Source organism: Monomorium pharaonis, chromosome 10, assembly GCF_013373865.1.
Source record: "Monomorium pharaonis isolate MP-MQ-018 chromosome 10, ASM1337386v2, whole genome shotgun sequence".
NCBI classification, from domain to species: Eukaryota; Metazoa; Arthropoda; class Insecta; order Hymenoptera; family Formicidae; genus Monomorium; species Monomorium pharaonis.
In genome coordinates, this window is record NC_050476.1 from 18,894,047 (window position 1) to 18,907,601 (window position 13,555).

The following is a 13,555-nucleotide window of genomic DNA, read 5'->3' on the forward strand; positions in this document are numbered from 1 at the left end:
ATGCCTTGCATTATAAATATAATTTATCAGATTGTCACATAAATTATACGTTATATTTCAGTATATCAAATTATATAAAAATCTAAAACCATCAATTAGACATTGTTAATAATAATTAGAATATTTTAGAAGAATTCTATATTTTTTATTCACAGTATCTAATATATAATATAAAAATATAATATAATATCTATAAACATATATAAAGAATGCATGTTTTATATATTACTAGAAAAATTTTATATATTACTAGAAACCCGTATAAAAAAAATTATCTTCACTTTTAGTTTATCACTATATTTTGTATCTCGTGGATATCTTTTGTACTTGTTTTTTCTCACTAAGATCTTAATGTATCATCTTCATTTAATGGGGTAAAAGGCACTGTGGTTCTTTTTATCGCTCGACTCTGAATATATATCAGTATTACAATAGTTATGACATCGAATGCTGCTGATAAGAACCACACTGGTAGAGGATATATAGGTGGCATGTAGTGGGAGTAAAGAAATGTATACATGGAGGCTGCTGCGAATGGTAACAGTGTTTCCACGGACGTAGCCACGGAGAAAACCTTCCCTGTTGAAATAAATGTATTTTAAAATCGTTCTTTGCAAGTAATGTGAGTATCTTAGTAAAAAATATAGTAATCTCTTTTTTTCATATGTACACATTCGTTTAATGTTTCCATCAATGTATATTAATTTTAACCTCAATTTGTAACTTGTTATCTTTTTTTAGTTCTAAAAATTATAAAAAGAAAGAACAAGTTAAATCGAGATTAAAATTACATCGAAGAAGTCTGTTTCTTTTTAAATATCGATTATGGTCCCAAATCTTTCTCTATTTATAGTATTAATAATCGTGACTAAATTTATTTCGACAAGAATAAAAAAACGAAAAATGATATAAATATAACATTTCCGCAAGAACCAAATAAGTCCAGCAATTAGTTTTTTTCTTTTTAAGTGAGTCCTCAAAATATTAATTAGAGTGTATAACTTGCTTCTTTATACCTACTACATATTAGCAGGAAAATTACCATAAACTGTTTACATAACGAATAGTTTGATGAGAAGTTTTTTGTTTCTTGAAACTTTTAATTATTATTTAAAGTTTACCTGTGTCTTGTATAGGTACCGCCTTGGTTAATATGACACGAATCATTGGTCGAGATATGTTGCTAAATATTCCTAGAAGCATTGACAAATACATGTGCCAAGACTGCCATGTAAAGGCACGTGTCAATGTACTAGCGACAGCCGATGTAAGAGATATCATGGCAATTATCGTTTCTGAGAATCCTGAATCATTTGAGTATTTCATAAGTTTTTTTTTATGAATTGTCACAATGTCCATTTCCCTCACCGCAAATTAACTTTAATCTCGATCTAATTTACTTTTCATCTTTTTTCTAAAAAAAAAATTAAAAAGAATAAAGCATAGTGTAAGTTAAATTGAGATTAAAGTTAATCTACATTGTAAGTAATGAAAAGTGTCTCCAGTGTCATTAAAACGATACCTGCACATTCCCGCATTAATTTAATACCGAACATCGTTCCGAACACTCCTATCACAACGTCTGTAGCCAAGTAGGCGTTATACTTTTCCATGGTCCAGCCGAGCCGCGCGCTCGCGAACAGATATCCGATGGCGAGATAGCCCTCAAAGACAATCAAGAGAATCGTGAGGCAAGCTACGCAGCTCCAAACTAACGACCTATTGAATCCATCTCTCTTTTTGGTACACGCGCTAATAAGATCCTTTACTAACGCAAAGTCAAATACTTTACGGATGTCCTGTAAAGACGGACAAAGAGACTCGTTATTCATTCGTTTGAAACGATGTTCATTCATTCAGCTTAATCTCTCTCTAAGCCGTAAATGCGTCTGCTTTAAAAAAAAAATTTAACGAACGCTTTGAAAAAATCACATACGGAAGATTCATTGTGTACAGTTTCCGGAGTAAAGAATAACGTGTATAACGTCGCCAGAATGCAGAACGCGGTTGCGACGCTGAACACACCGGTGTAACCGCATGCCTCGAATATCACCGGACCGACGAGCAATCCGATCAACACGCCGAGGGAGATCACTGCGTCCAAGCAGGCAAAGTACCATGCTCGCTCATTATCGTCCGTCATATCAGTGATGTAACACATCGTGGCGAGCATCAATACGTTTACGCCACCGAAAAAAACAATGGGGACATAGGCTATCAGGAAATACCAAGGCGCGATGTCCCAATTAGCTATTACAGAGAGCAGAACAAAAGTTAAAGATGTACCTGAAAGAACGAACGTTAAATTAATAATATGAACTCTCTTCAATCCTGTTGAAAACTTCTCAGATTTTTTATATAGAGACGTAGAACATTTCAGGATTCACATATAAAAAAATAATAAAAATTCTAAACTTTCTAATATTTCAATTCCAGCATAAAAAGTTCAAAAATTAGAAGCTTATGCTGTATCTTTTCTTATCTAATCTTATTATATTCTATTATTTACTTCTAGAATAACGATCAACAATTATAATTTAATAATTATAATATTTCTAAAATAACACTTCTCACATTTTAATTATTATGTTCAATAATTATATTTTAAAAGCAAGACGAATATTCTTTTGACTCTGCTCTGTAAGCTCTTTATAAAAAGATGATTACTTATATATCCTGAAAGCATAACGGGTTTCCTTCCGTACTTGTCGCTCCACGGTCCCAGAAATAGCACCAAGAGCGATGGGGAAATGCTCTCCATGAAGGATTTACCCATTACGATCAGGCTCGCGTACGGCTGGACTATGGAATTGATTCTGAGCGCCTCCTTGCTGCTGCTATTGTTATGGAGTATGAGACACTCCGTTTCGTTTAGCTTCAGCGTTACGGTGCACGTACGATAAACTATCAGATCGATCAAAATAGTACCTGCAAAGAAAAACGCGTGTATACTACATAAAGTCGTTGTATAAAAAAAAAAAAAAAAAAAGACTGATTTATCACCTGTCATCGCTATGGCGAACATCAGCAGTACCGTGGGCGGTTGCACAAGCAAATAACGCCTCCATTCCGGGATAGTTCGGTCCATTATCTCCCGTGATGTTCGTTAAAAACGAACTAAACTTACACACTCATACGCCCTATGCGGTAACTCGTTGACGAATGCGCGATAAAACGACCCGCGGGCGCACTCACATTAGATGCATCCAATGTCGTTTTATTTTTATTCGACGGCAAAAATTAGGTGCCGCAGATAAGCAAACGCGGCGCGTGACGTACTTCGGTGTCCGTAAAGTTCTTTGTTGGAAAAGTGCTCGTACACACTGCATGTTTCATATGTGTATGCGCGTGTGCGTCTCCGTGTCTGTCTCTCCGCGTGCATGCATGTATATATGTCGGAATATTCTTTCGCTTGATTTATCCTGACGTAATCGTCTCAGCCTCAAAGATACAAAATTGTTCGCACAAAGATATCAGTCACGGGGATTATTGAACAACTGATTTTAAACCTAAATCCGCAACGATAAACGTACTCGATGTATCGGAAAAATTACGACGTAACGTCACGTGTTGTGCGTGTGATGTTCTTGTGCGAAGAGCCTAATTGTACGATATAGTAAATACAGTATGACGTTTTCGAATTTGTGCATGCATACATGCATGATACATATGCAGTTGCGTGATTCACAGCAAATTTCCACCCGCAAACAATTGCGCGATAGACTTTGTTTATCGTGGAACGCGCATGAAAAGAGATAAGATGTGTTTGACTGTTTGACAGCTCCAATCAGCTGATCCGTGCGATTTGACAACACTTCAGCAGAGACTCGAACCAGCCGAATCTCGATAGAACGCGACATGTAGTCGGTAATGCAGTGTAAGTTAAAGATTCCTGCATTCACGACAGTTTTGAAGATTTCTGCTATATCAACATTTGGCTTGTTCTTTTTCGCTGCACTGCTGCACTAGTGCAACAGGTTAGAGTAAGACAAAAATATTTTTTCCCACTCTAACTTATTGCACCAGTGCAGCAGTGCAGCAAAAAAGAACAGGCCAATTATCAAATAATTTCTCAATAGAAATAATTAACTTAATTGTTAATTTATAATTAATATTTATTTAAACTAATAGTCAACGAAGACTTAAATAATCTTTTTTAATATAATATCTATTAAAAAAATCCTAGATTACAAAAATTTCATATTCTCTATTGTAAATGAATTCCATCGATCCTACACTTCTTTTATCAAATACTTTATAGAAAAAGATTAAAAATGTAGAAAATATATATGTACATAAAAACTATGGACATGTATGCCTTGCATTATAAATATAATTTACCAGATTGTCAAATAGATTGTACGTTATATTTCGTTATATCAAATTATATAAAAATATAAAACCATCAATTAGACATTGTTAATAATAATTAGAATATTTTAGAAGAATTCTATATTTTTTATTCACAGTATCTATATAATATAAAAATATATAATATCTATAAACATATATATATATATATATATATATATATATATATATATATATATATATAAAGAATGCATGTTTTATATATTATTAGAAAAATTTTATATATTACTAGAAACCCGAATAAAAAAAATTATCTTTACTTTTAGTTGATCACTATATTTTGTATCTCGTGGATATCTTTTGTATTTGTTTTTTCTCACTAAGATCTTAATGTATCATCTTCATTTAATGGGGTAAAAGATACTGTGGTTCTTTTTATCGCTCGACTCTGAATATATATCAGTATCACAATAGTTATGACTTCGAATGCTGCTGATAAGAACCACACTGGTAGAGGATATATAGGTGGCATGTAGTGGGAGTAAAGAAATGTATACATGGAGGCTGCTGCGAATGGTAACAGTGTCTCCATGGACCTAGCCACGGAGAAAACCTTTCCTGTTGAAATAAATGTATTTTAAAATCGACTTTTCAAGTAATGTATCTTAGTAAAAAATATAGTAATCTCTTTTTTCACATGTACACATACGTTTAATGTTTCCATAAATATTAGTATATTAATTTTAATCTCAATTTGTAACTTGTTATCTTTTTTTAGTTCTAAAAATTATAAAAAGGTAAAGAAGTTAATTTGAGATTAAAATTATATCAAATAAGTCTGTTTCTTTTTAAATCTCGGTTATGGTTTTAAATTTATTTCGATAAGATTAAAAAACGAAAAATGAGATGTATAACATTTCCGCAAGAAGCAAATACCCAGCAATTAATTTTTTTCTTTTTAAGTCAGTCCTCAAAAAAATATTAATTAAAGTGTACTTTGCCTCTTTATACCTACTACATATTTGGAAAAAAATTATCAAAAAATGTTCACATAACAGTTTGATGAGAAGTTTTTTGTTTCCTGAAACTTTTAATTATTATTTAAAGTTTACCTGTGTCTTGTATAGGTACCGCCTTGGTCAATATGACACGAATCATTGGTCGAGATATGTTGATAAATATTCCTAAAAGCATTGATAAATACATGTGCCAAGGCTGCCATGTAAAGGCACGTGTCAATGTACGAGCGACGGCCGATGTAATAGATATCATGGCAATTATCGTTTCTGGGAATCCTGAATCATTTGAGTATTTCATAGGTTTTTTTCTTTTAATTGTCAAAACAATGTCCATTTCCCCTCACTGCAAATTAACTTTAATCTCGATCTAATTTACTTTACATCTTTTTTCTAAAAAAAATTAAAAAGAATAAAGCATAGCGTAAGTTAAATTGAGATTAAAGTTAATCTACATTGTAAGTAATGAAAAGTGTTTCCAGTGTCGTTAAAACGATACCTGCACATTCCCGCATTAATTTAATACCGAATATCGTTCCGAACACTCTTATCACAACGCCAGCAGCCAAGAAGGCGTTATATTTTTCCACGGTCCAGCCGAGTCGCGCGCTCGCGAACAGATATCCGATAGCGAGATAGCCCTGATCGGCAATGAAGATAATTGTGAGGCAAGCTATGCAGCTCCAAAGTAACGACCTATTGAATCCATCTCTCTTTTTGATACATGCGCTAATAAGATCTTTTACTAACGCAAAGTCAAATACTTTACGGATGTCCTGTAAAGACGGGCAAAGAGACTCGTTATTCATCCATTTGAAACGACGTTCATTCATTCAACTTAGTCTCTCTATAAGCCGTAAATGCATCCGCTTCTTAAAAAAAATTTAACGAACGCTTTGAAAAAATCACATACGGAAGATTCATTGTGTACAGTTTCCGGAGTAAAGAATAACGTGTATAACGTCGCCAGAATGCAGAACGCGGTCGCGACGCTGAACACACCGGTGTAACCGCATGCCTCGAATATCACCGGACCGACGAGCAATCCGATCAACGCGCCGAGGAAGATCACTGCGTCCAAGCAGGCAAAGTACCATGCCCGCTCGTTATCGTCCGTCATATCAGTGATGTAACATGTCGTGGCGAGCATCGATATGTTTACGCCACCGAAAAAAACAATGGGGACATAGGCTAACAGAATATACCAAGGCACCTTGTCCCAATTAGCTATTACAGAGAGCAGAACAAAAGTTAAAGATGTACCTAAAAGAACGAACGTTAAATTAATAATATGAACTCTCTTCAATCCTGTTGAAAAATACTCAGATTTTTTATATAGAGACTTAGAAGTTTTCAGGATTCACATATATACAAATAATAAAAGCTGTAAACTTTTTGGGAAATATTTCAATTCCAATATAAAAAGTGCAAAAATGATAAGCAACTATATGCTGTACCTTTTGTTGTCTAATCTTATTATATTCTACTATTTACTTCTAAAGTAACGATCAATTATTATAATTTAGTAATTTCCAAAATAATATTTCTCATATTTTAATTATTATGTTCAATAATTATTTTTAAAAGCAAAACTAATATTTTTTTCACTCTACTCTACTAGCTCCGTATAAAAAGATGATTACTTATACATCCTGAAAGCATAACGGGTTTCCTTCCGTACTTGTCGCTCCACGGTCCTAGAAATAGCATTAAGAGCGATGGGAAAATGCTATTCATAAAGGATGTACCCATCACGATCTGGCTCGCGTACGGCTGGACCATGGAATCGATTCTGAGCGCTTCCTTGCTGCTGTTATTGTTATGGAGTATGAGACACTCCGTTTCGTTTAGTTTCAGCGTCACGGTGCACGTACGATACACTATCAGATCTATCAGAATAGTATCTGCAAAGAAAAGCGCGTGTATACTATGTAAAGTCGCTGTATTAAAAAAAAAACTAAAGACTGATTTATCACCTGTCATCGCTGTGGCGAATTTCAGCAATACCGCGGGCGGTTGCACGAGCAAATAACGTCTCCATTCTGGCATAGTTCGATCCATAGTTATCTCCCGCGATGTTCGTTAAAAACGGACTAAACATACACATACACACTCCCTATGCGGTAACTCGTTGACGAATGCGCGATAAAACGGCCCGCGGGCGCACTTGTCGGATGCACCCGAAGTTTTGTTTTTCTTCATTGGCAAAAATTAGGTGCTGTAGATAAGCGAATGCGACGCGCGATGTACTTCGGTGTCCGTAAAGTTCTTTGTTGTATATACACTGCATGTTTTCGTATGTGTATGCGTGCACGTGTCTCTCCGCATGAATGTATTAACATATATCGGAATATTCTGCCCAGACAGCACAGGATATCTTATGGACGTTTATTTTGTGTCTATTTTAAGTCCACACGTCCATGGACATGAAGTGGACGTCCATCGTATGTCCGATTTCAGACATTCATCAATGGCCAATATTTGAACGTCCATAGGATATGTTATCTTGGGCCCGTATTGTCGATTTTTAATTATTCAAATAGTCTTAATTACTATCTCAATACACACGATGATTTTCCGGACCTTTATACTTTATACAATGATTTAGTTTACACCGTTAAATCGGTTGGTACGCGCATCAAGTTAGTGCGGACCAAACATTTGATATGTTCCTGTTTACACCGTTTCATCCCTTTTTACATGACATTTTCACTGTTGATATAAAAACTTCTATTCTAATTTTTTAACTAAAAATTCGAACTTTTAATCTCAATTTAACAACAGCCAGCAGCGGCGGTATACACTTGATCCAATTTGAATCGAATTAAGCGTTTACAGCGCGCTGACATCTTTTGATACGCGTATCAATTTAGTCTGATACTCGCGATTGAGGAGTATCAGACCAGAGCGAACTAAAGTAATCCGCGAGTGTTTATACCGAGCGAATCAAGCGATTTGATATGGATATAGTTACTTGATACGCGTACCAAGTGTTTGGTGTAAACTAGGTCAATGAGTCCCAGTAAACACAGAACATAGCAGCAACATTGCAACAATGTTATAACATTGTAGCAACATTACAAAATTGCCGCAATGTTACTGCAATATTCTGTGTTTGCTAGAGTCGTTCGTGCTCGTCCTTAATTTTTATCATTTCTACAAATATATAGAAATTATTAAACGATTTGTATGTATTATAATATTTTTATATTTTTAGAAAGTATATGATTATGTAATTAAAAACTAAAATTGTATATAAATGTTATAATTATAACCGACAATATTCTAAAAATATTCCAATATATATATATATATATATATTTATATATATAATATTTTCAAATTTTATTGGTGCCTATAATTTATATATAACTTTAAATATAATTATAATATTGATCTGTATTATTAATAAATAAATAAATATGTATAAGCAAAAATAATACGATAAACAGGTCAATATATCGAGTCAAAGCAAATTTTCCTAATACAATATAATTTATTAAATAAACATTATATAATTATAAACGCGACTAAAAAACAGCTGTGTTAGAAAATGTTAAATTTGGACATTTTCACGTTTCTTACCTGTCTACAATTTCGAAATTTAACATTTTCTAATATTTATTAAATTATAATGTATTAGGAAAATTTGCTTTGATTTTTTTTTGCTAAAAGAAACCTATTTCCAAAATTTGAACTAAATCGGAGATTGGTCGTTTTCGGAACTATCGCCAATGTTTTCTTATAATAATTAATAAATTTGATAATCTTTCAACAACAATTAATATTTCTACAAAGCATTCGTACAGTTTTATTTAAAAAATCCTAGATTACAAAAATTTTATATTCTCTATTGTAATGAATTCCATCGATCCTATACTTCTTTTATCAAATACTTTATAGAAAAAGATTAAAAATGTAGAAAATATATATGTACATAAAAACTATGGACATTCCTTGCATTATAAATATAATTTACCAGATTGTCAAATAGATTATACGTTATATTTCGTTATATCAATTTATATAAAAATATAAAACCATTAATTAGACATTGCTAATAATAACTAGAATATTTCAGAAGAATTTTATATTTTTTTATTAACAGTATCTATATAATATAAAAATATATAATATCTATAAACATATATAATGAATGCATGTTTTATATATTACTAGAAAAATACCCGTATAAAAAGATTATCTTTTCATATTTAGTTGATCTCTATATTTTGTACTTGGTTTTTCTCACTAAAATCTTAATGTATCATCTTCGTTTAATACGGTAAAAGGCACTGTAGTGCTTTTTATTGCTCGACTCTGAATATATATCAGTATCACAATAGTTATGACTTCGAATACAGCTGATAAGAACCACACTGGTAGAGGATATATAGGTGGCATGTAGTGGGAGTAAAGAAATGTATACATGGAGGTTGCTGCGAATGGTAACAGTGTCTCCACGGACATAGCCACGGAAAAAACCTTCCCTGTTGAAATAAATGTATTTTAAAATCGTTCTTTGCAAGTAATGTAAGTATCTTAGTAAAAAATATAGTAATCTCTTTTTTTCGTATGTACACATACATACGTTTAATGTTTCCATCAATGTATATTAATTTTAACCTCAATTTGTAACTTACTTGTTATCTTTTTTTTTAGTTCTAAAAATTATAAAAAGATGAAGAACAAGTTAAATCTAGATTAAAATTACACCAAATAAGTCTGTTTCTTTTTAAATCTCGGTTATGGTTCCAAATCTTTATTTATACTATTAATAATCGTGAATAAATTTATTTCGACAAGACTAAAAAAACAAAAAATGAGATATACAACATTTTCGCAAGATCTAAATAAGTCCAGCAATTAATATTTTTCTTTTTAAGTGAGTCCTCAAAATATTAATTAAAGTGTACAACTTTGCTTCTTTATACCTACTACACATTCGGAGGAAAATTACTAGAAAATGTTCACATAACAGTTTAATGAGAAGTTTTTTGTTTCCTGAAACTTTTAATTATTATTTAAAGTTTACCTGTGTCTTGTATAGGTACCGCCTTGGTCAATATGACACGAATCATTGGTTCAGATATGTCACTAAATATTCCTAGAATCACTGACAAATACATGTGCCAAGACTGCCATGTAAAGGCACGTGTCAATGTACTAGCGACAGCCGATGTAAGAGATATCATGGCAATTATCGTTTCTGAGAATCCTGAATCATTTGAGTATTTTATAAGTTTTTTTTAAATAAATTGTCAAAACAATGTCCATTTCCCTCACCGCAAATTAACTTTAATCTCGATCTAATTTACTTTTCATCTTTTTTCTAAAAAAAAAAAGTTAAAAAGAATAAAGCATAGTGTAAGTTAAATTGATATTAAAGTTAATCTACATTAAGTAATGAAAAGTGTCTCCAGTGTCGTTAAAACGATACCTGCACATTCCTGCATTAATTTAATACCGAACATCGTTCCGAATACTCCTATCACAACGTCTGTAGCCAAGTAGGCGTTATACTTTTCCATGGTCCAGCCGAGCCGCGCGCTCGCGAACAGATATCCGATGGCGAGATAGCCCTCAAAGACAATCAAGAGAATCGTGAGGCAAGCTACGCAGCTCCAAACTAATGACCTATTGAATCCATCTCTCTTTTTGATACACGCGTTAATAAGATCCTTTACTAACGCAAAGTCAAATACTTTACGGACGTCCTGTAAAGACGGACAAAGAGACTCGTTATTCATTCGTTTGAAACGACGTTCATTGATTCAGCTTAGTCTCTCTCTCTAAGTAAAAGCATCCGCTTCTTTAAAAAAACTTTAATGAATGCTTTGAAAGCATCACCTACGAAAGTTTCATTGTGTATAGTTTCTGGAATAAAGAATAACGTGTATAACGTCGCCAAAATACAGAATGCGGTCGCGACGCTAAACACACCGGTGTATCCGCATGCCTCGAATATCACCGGACCGACGAGCAATCCGATTAGCACGCCAAGGGAGATCAGTACGTCCAAGCAGGCAAAGTACCATGCCCGCTCGTTATCGTCTGTCATATCAGTGATGTAACACATTGTGGCGAGCGTCAATACGTTTACGCCACCGAAAAAAACAATGGGGACGTAGGCTAACAGGAAATACCAAGGCCCGATGTCCCAATTAGCTATTACAGAGAGCAGAGCAAAAGTTAAAGATTTACCTGAAAGAACGAACGTTAAATTAATAATATGAACTCTCTTCAATCCTGTTGAAAACTATTCAGATTTTTTATATAGAGACTTAGAACATTTCAGAATTCACATGTATAAAAATAATAAAAGCTGTTAACTTTCTGGAAAATATTTCAATTCCAGTATAAAAAGTGCAAAAATGATGAGCAATCATATGCTGTATCTTTGTTATCTGATTTTATTATATTCTATTATTTACTTCTAGAGTAACGATCAATTATTATAATTTAATAATTGTAATATTTCTCATATTTTAATTATTATGTTCAATAATTATTTTTAAAAGCAAGACTAATATTCTTTATTCTTTTCACCCTGCTCTATAAGCTCTTTATAAAAAGATGATTACTTATATATCCTGAAAGCATAACGGGTTTCCTTCCGTACTTGTCGCTCCACGGTCCTAGAAATAGCATCAAGAGCGATGGGAAAATGCTATTCATAAAGGATTTACCCATCACGATCTGGCTCGCGTATGGCTGAACCATGGAATCGATTCTGAGTGCCTCCTTGCTGCTGCTATCGTTATGGGGTATGAGACACTCCGTTTCGTTTAGCTTCAGCGTTACGGTGCACGTACGATACACTATCAGATCTATCAGAATAGTATCTGCAAAGAAAAACGCGTGAATACTACATAAAGTTGCTGTATTAAAAAAAAATAACAAAAGATTGATTTATCACCTGTCATCGCTCTGGCGAACATCAGCAATACCGAGGGCGGTTGCACGAGCAAATAACGTCTCCATTCCGGCATAGTTCGGTCCATTATCTCCCGCGATGTTTGTTAAAAACGGACTAAGCTTACACACTCACACGCCCTATGCGGTAACTCGTTGACGAATGCGCGATAAAACGGCCCGCGGGCGCACTCGTCGGATGCACCCGAAGTTTTGTTTTTCTTCATTGGCAAAAATTAGGCGCTTATCTAAGCGAATGCGACGCGCGATGTACTTCGGTGTCCGTAAAGTTCTTTGTTGTATATACACTGCATGTTTTCGTATGTGTATGCGTGCACGTGTTTGTCTCTCCGCATGAATGTATTAACATATGTCGGAATATTCTGTCGTTTAATTCACCCTGACGTAATCGCCTCGACCACGAAGATACAAAATTGTTCGCACAAAGGTATCAGTCACGGGGATTAAGCTGTTGAACAACTGACTTTAAACCTAAATCCGAACGTAACGATAAACGTACTCGACGTACCGGAAACATCGCTATGTAACATCACGTGTTGTGCGTGTATTGCTCTTGTGCGAAGAGTCTAATTGTGCAATATAGTAAATACAATACTACGTTTTCGACGTTTTTTTTTTCTATGATTCTTCTATTGAATAAATTTTATAGATACATAAAACTTAGTTTACAGAGCTTATTATATGTCTAATAGAACAATATTTATTAAATTATGTCATATGAAATCTTCCATGAACACTATAATCTGCGATTATATTGTATATAACTTATTTACAAAAATAAATATGTAAAAGAATTGATTTTTTGTAAAATATTGATAACTGTGCAATTACTTATGAAATAGCATTTTGGTAGAATTTTATTAAAATTAAATAAATGTGGAAAGAAATTGTTTGATAATTGAAGGAAATATTTTTGCTGCATTGTATATAAAATATTTAGAGATATAATTAATCTATCGCGTGTATGATAATTGCATAATTGCTTCTAAATTTATAATGCAGAAATATTCCAACATGAAATATTACACATTTAGCATCATGACATTTTAAATAATAAATAAAACAGTTTTTGATATAATTGTAAAATGTACCTCAAACTTAAATTTGTCCCATTTTATTAATTTTATTAATAATTTTTAATACTAATATTATTAAAAATGTTTATTTCAACAAAACTGCTGCACTTATGACATATTATCTTACCGCAATTATTGCGATACTTTCATCAATTTACATGATACTATTATTATTTGCACAATATTTGCACAATGAATCTATTGAAAATATCGAGG

General features: G+C 33.1%; 3 protein-coding genes across 4 annotated transcripts; all 3 read right to left on the reverse strand.

The window, feature by feature from the left end:
* Positions 1–299: 299 nt before the first annotated feature.
* On the reverse strand, positions 300–3,088 carry LOC105834834 (proton-coupled folate transporter). Its single transcript, XM_036292774.1, has 6 exons — positions 3,004–3,088; positions 2,668–2,928; positions 1,937–2,286; positions 1,523–1,799; positions 1,122–1,304; positions 300–579 (listed from the first exon to the last, which is right to left on the reverse strand). The coding sequence occupies exons 1-6, from the start codon at positions 3,086–3,088 to the stop codon at positions 341–343; spliced, it is 1,395 nt and encodes a 464-aa protein (XP_036148667.1). The 3' UTR covers positions 300–340.
* A 1,488-nt stretch (positions 3,089–4,576) lies between these two features.
* LOC105828483 (tetracycline resistance protein, class H) lies at positions 4,577–7,980 on the reverse strand. Of its 2 annotated transcripts, XM_012666828.3 has the most exons (6): positions 7,304–7,979; positions 6,971–7,231; positions 6,241–6,590; positions 5,827–6,103; positions 5,424–5,606; positions 4,577–4,929 (listed from the first exon to the last, which is right to left on the reverse strand). In XM_012666828.3, the coding sequence occupies exons 1-6, from the start codon at positions 7,386–7,388 to the stop codon at positions 4,691–4,693; spliced, it is 1,395 nt and encodes a 464-aa protein (XP_012522282.2). In that variant the 5' UTR covers positions 7,389–7,979; the 3' UTR covers positions 4,577–4,690. The 2 variants fall into 2 exon arrangements, with proteins under 2 accessions (XP_012522282.2, XP_036148984.1); XM_036293091.1 differs by having other exon boundaries at positions 6,971–7,980.
* Positions 7,981–9,497: 1,517 nt separating this feature from the next.
* LOC118647702 (proton-coupled folate transporter-like) lies at positions 9,498–13,549 on the reverse strand. The gene is made up of 6 exons (XM_036293094.1): positions 12,247–13,549; positions 11,912–12,172; positions 11,182–11,531; positions 10,768–11,044; positions 10,363–10,545; positions 9,498–9,817 (listed from the first exon to the last, which is right to left on the reverse strand). The coding sequence occupies exons 1-6, from the start codon at positions 12,329–12,331 to the stop codon at positions 9,579–9,581; spliced, it is 1,395 nt and encodes a 464-aa protein (XP_036148987.1). The 5' UTR covers positions 12,332–13,549; the 3' UTR covers positions 9,498–9,578.
* Positions 13,550–13,555: the final 6 nt, after the last annotated feature.

Excerpts from the sequence above, each read along its gene's own strand:
- LOC105828483 (XM_036293091.1), bottom strand. The coding sequence starts at position 7,388 with ATGGATCGAACTATGCCAGAATGGAGACGTTATTTGCTCGTGCAACCG. Across the intron at positions 6,591-6,970 it reads TATGCTTTCAGGATGTATAA|GTACATCTTTAACTTTTGTT; the intron begins GTAATCATCTTT and ends TCGTTCTTTTAG. Across the intron at positions 5,607-5,826 it reads ATTAATGCGGGAATGTGCAG|GATTCCCAGAAACGATAATT; the intron begins GTATCGTTTTAA and ends CAAATGATTCAG.
- LOC118647702 (XM_036293094.1), bottom strand. The coding sequence starts at position 12,331 with ATGGACCGAACTATGCCGGAATGGAGACGTTATTTGCTCGTGCAACCG. Across the intron at positions 12,173-12,246 it reads GTTCGCCAGAGCGATGACAG|ATACTATTCTGATAGATCTG; the intron begins GTGATAAATCAA and ends TTTTCTTTGCAG. Across the intron at positions 10,546-10,767 it reads ATTAATGCAGGAATGTGCAG|GATTCTCAGAAACGATAATT; the intron begins GTATCGTTTTAA and ends CAAATGATTCAG.
- LOC105834834 (XM_036292774.1), bottom strand. The coding sequence starts at position 3,088 with ATGGACCGAACTATCCCGGAATGGAGGCGTTATTTGCTTGTGCAACCG. Across the intron at positions 1,800-1,936 it reads CTGTACACAATGAATCTTCC|GACATCCGTAAAGTATTTGA; the intron begins GTATGTGATTTT and ends CCGTCTTTACAG. Across the intron at positions 580-1,121 it reads GGTACCTATACAAGACACAG|GGAAGGTTTTCTCCGTGGCT; the intron begins GTAAACTTTAAA and ends TTATTTCAACAG.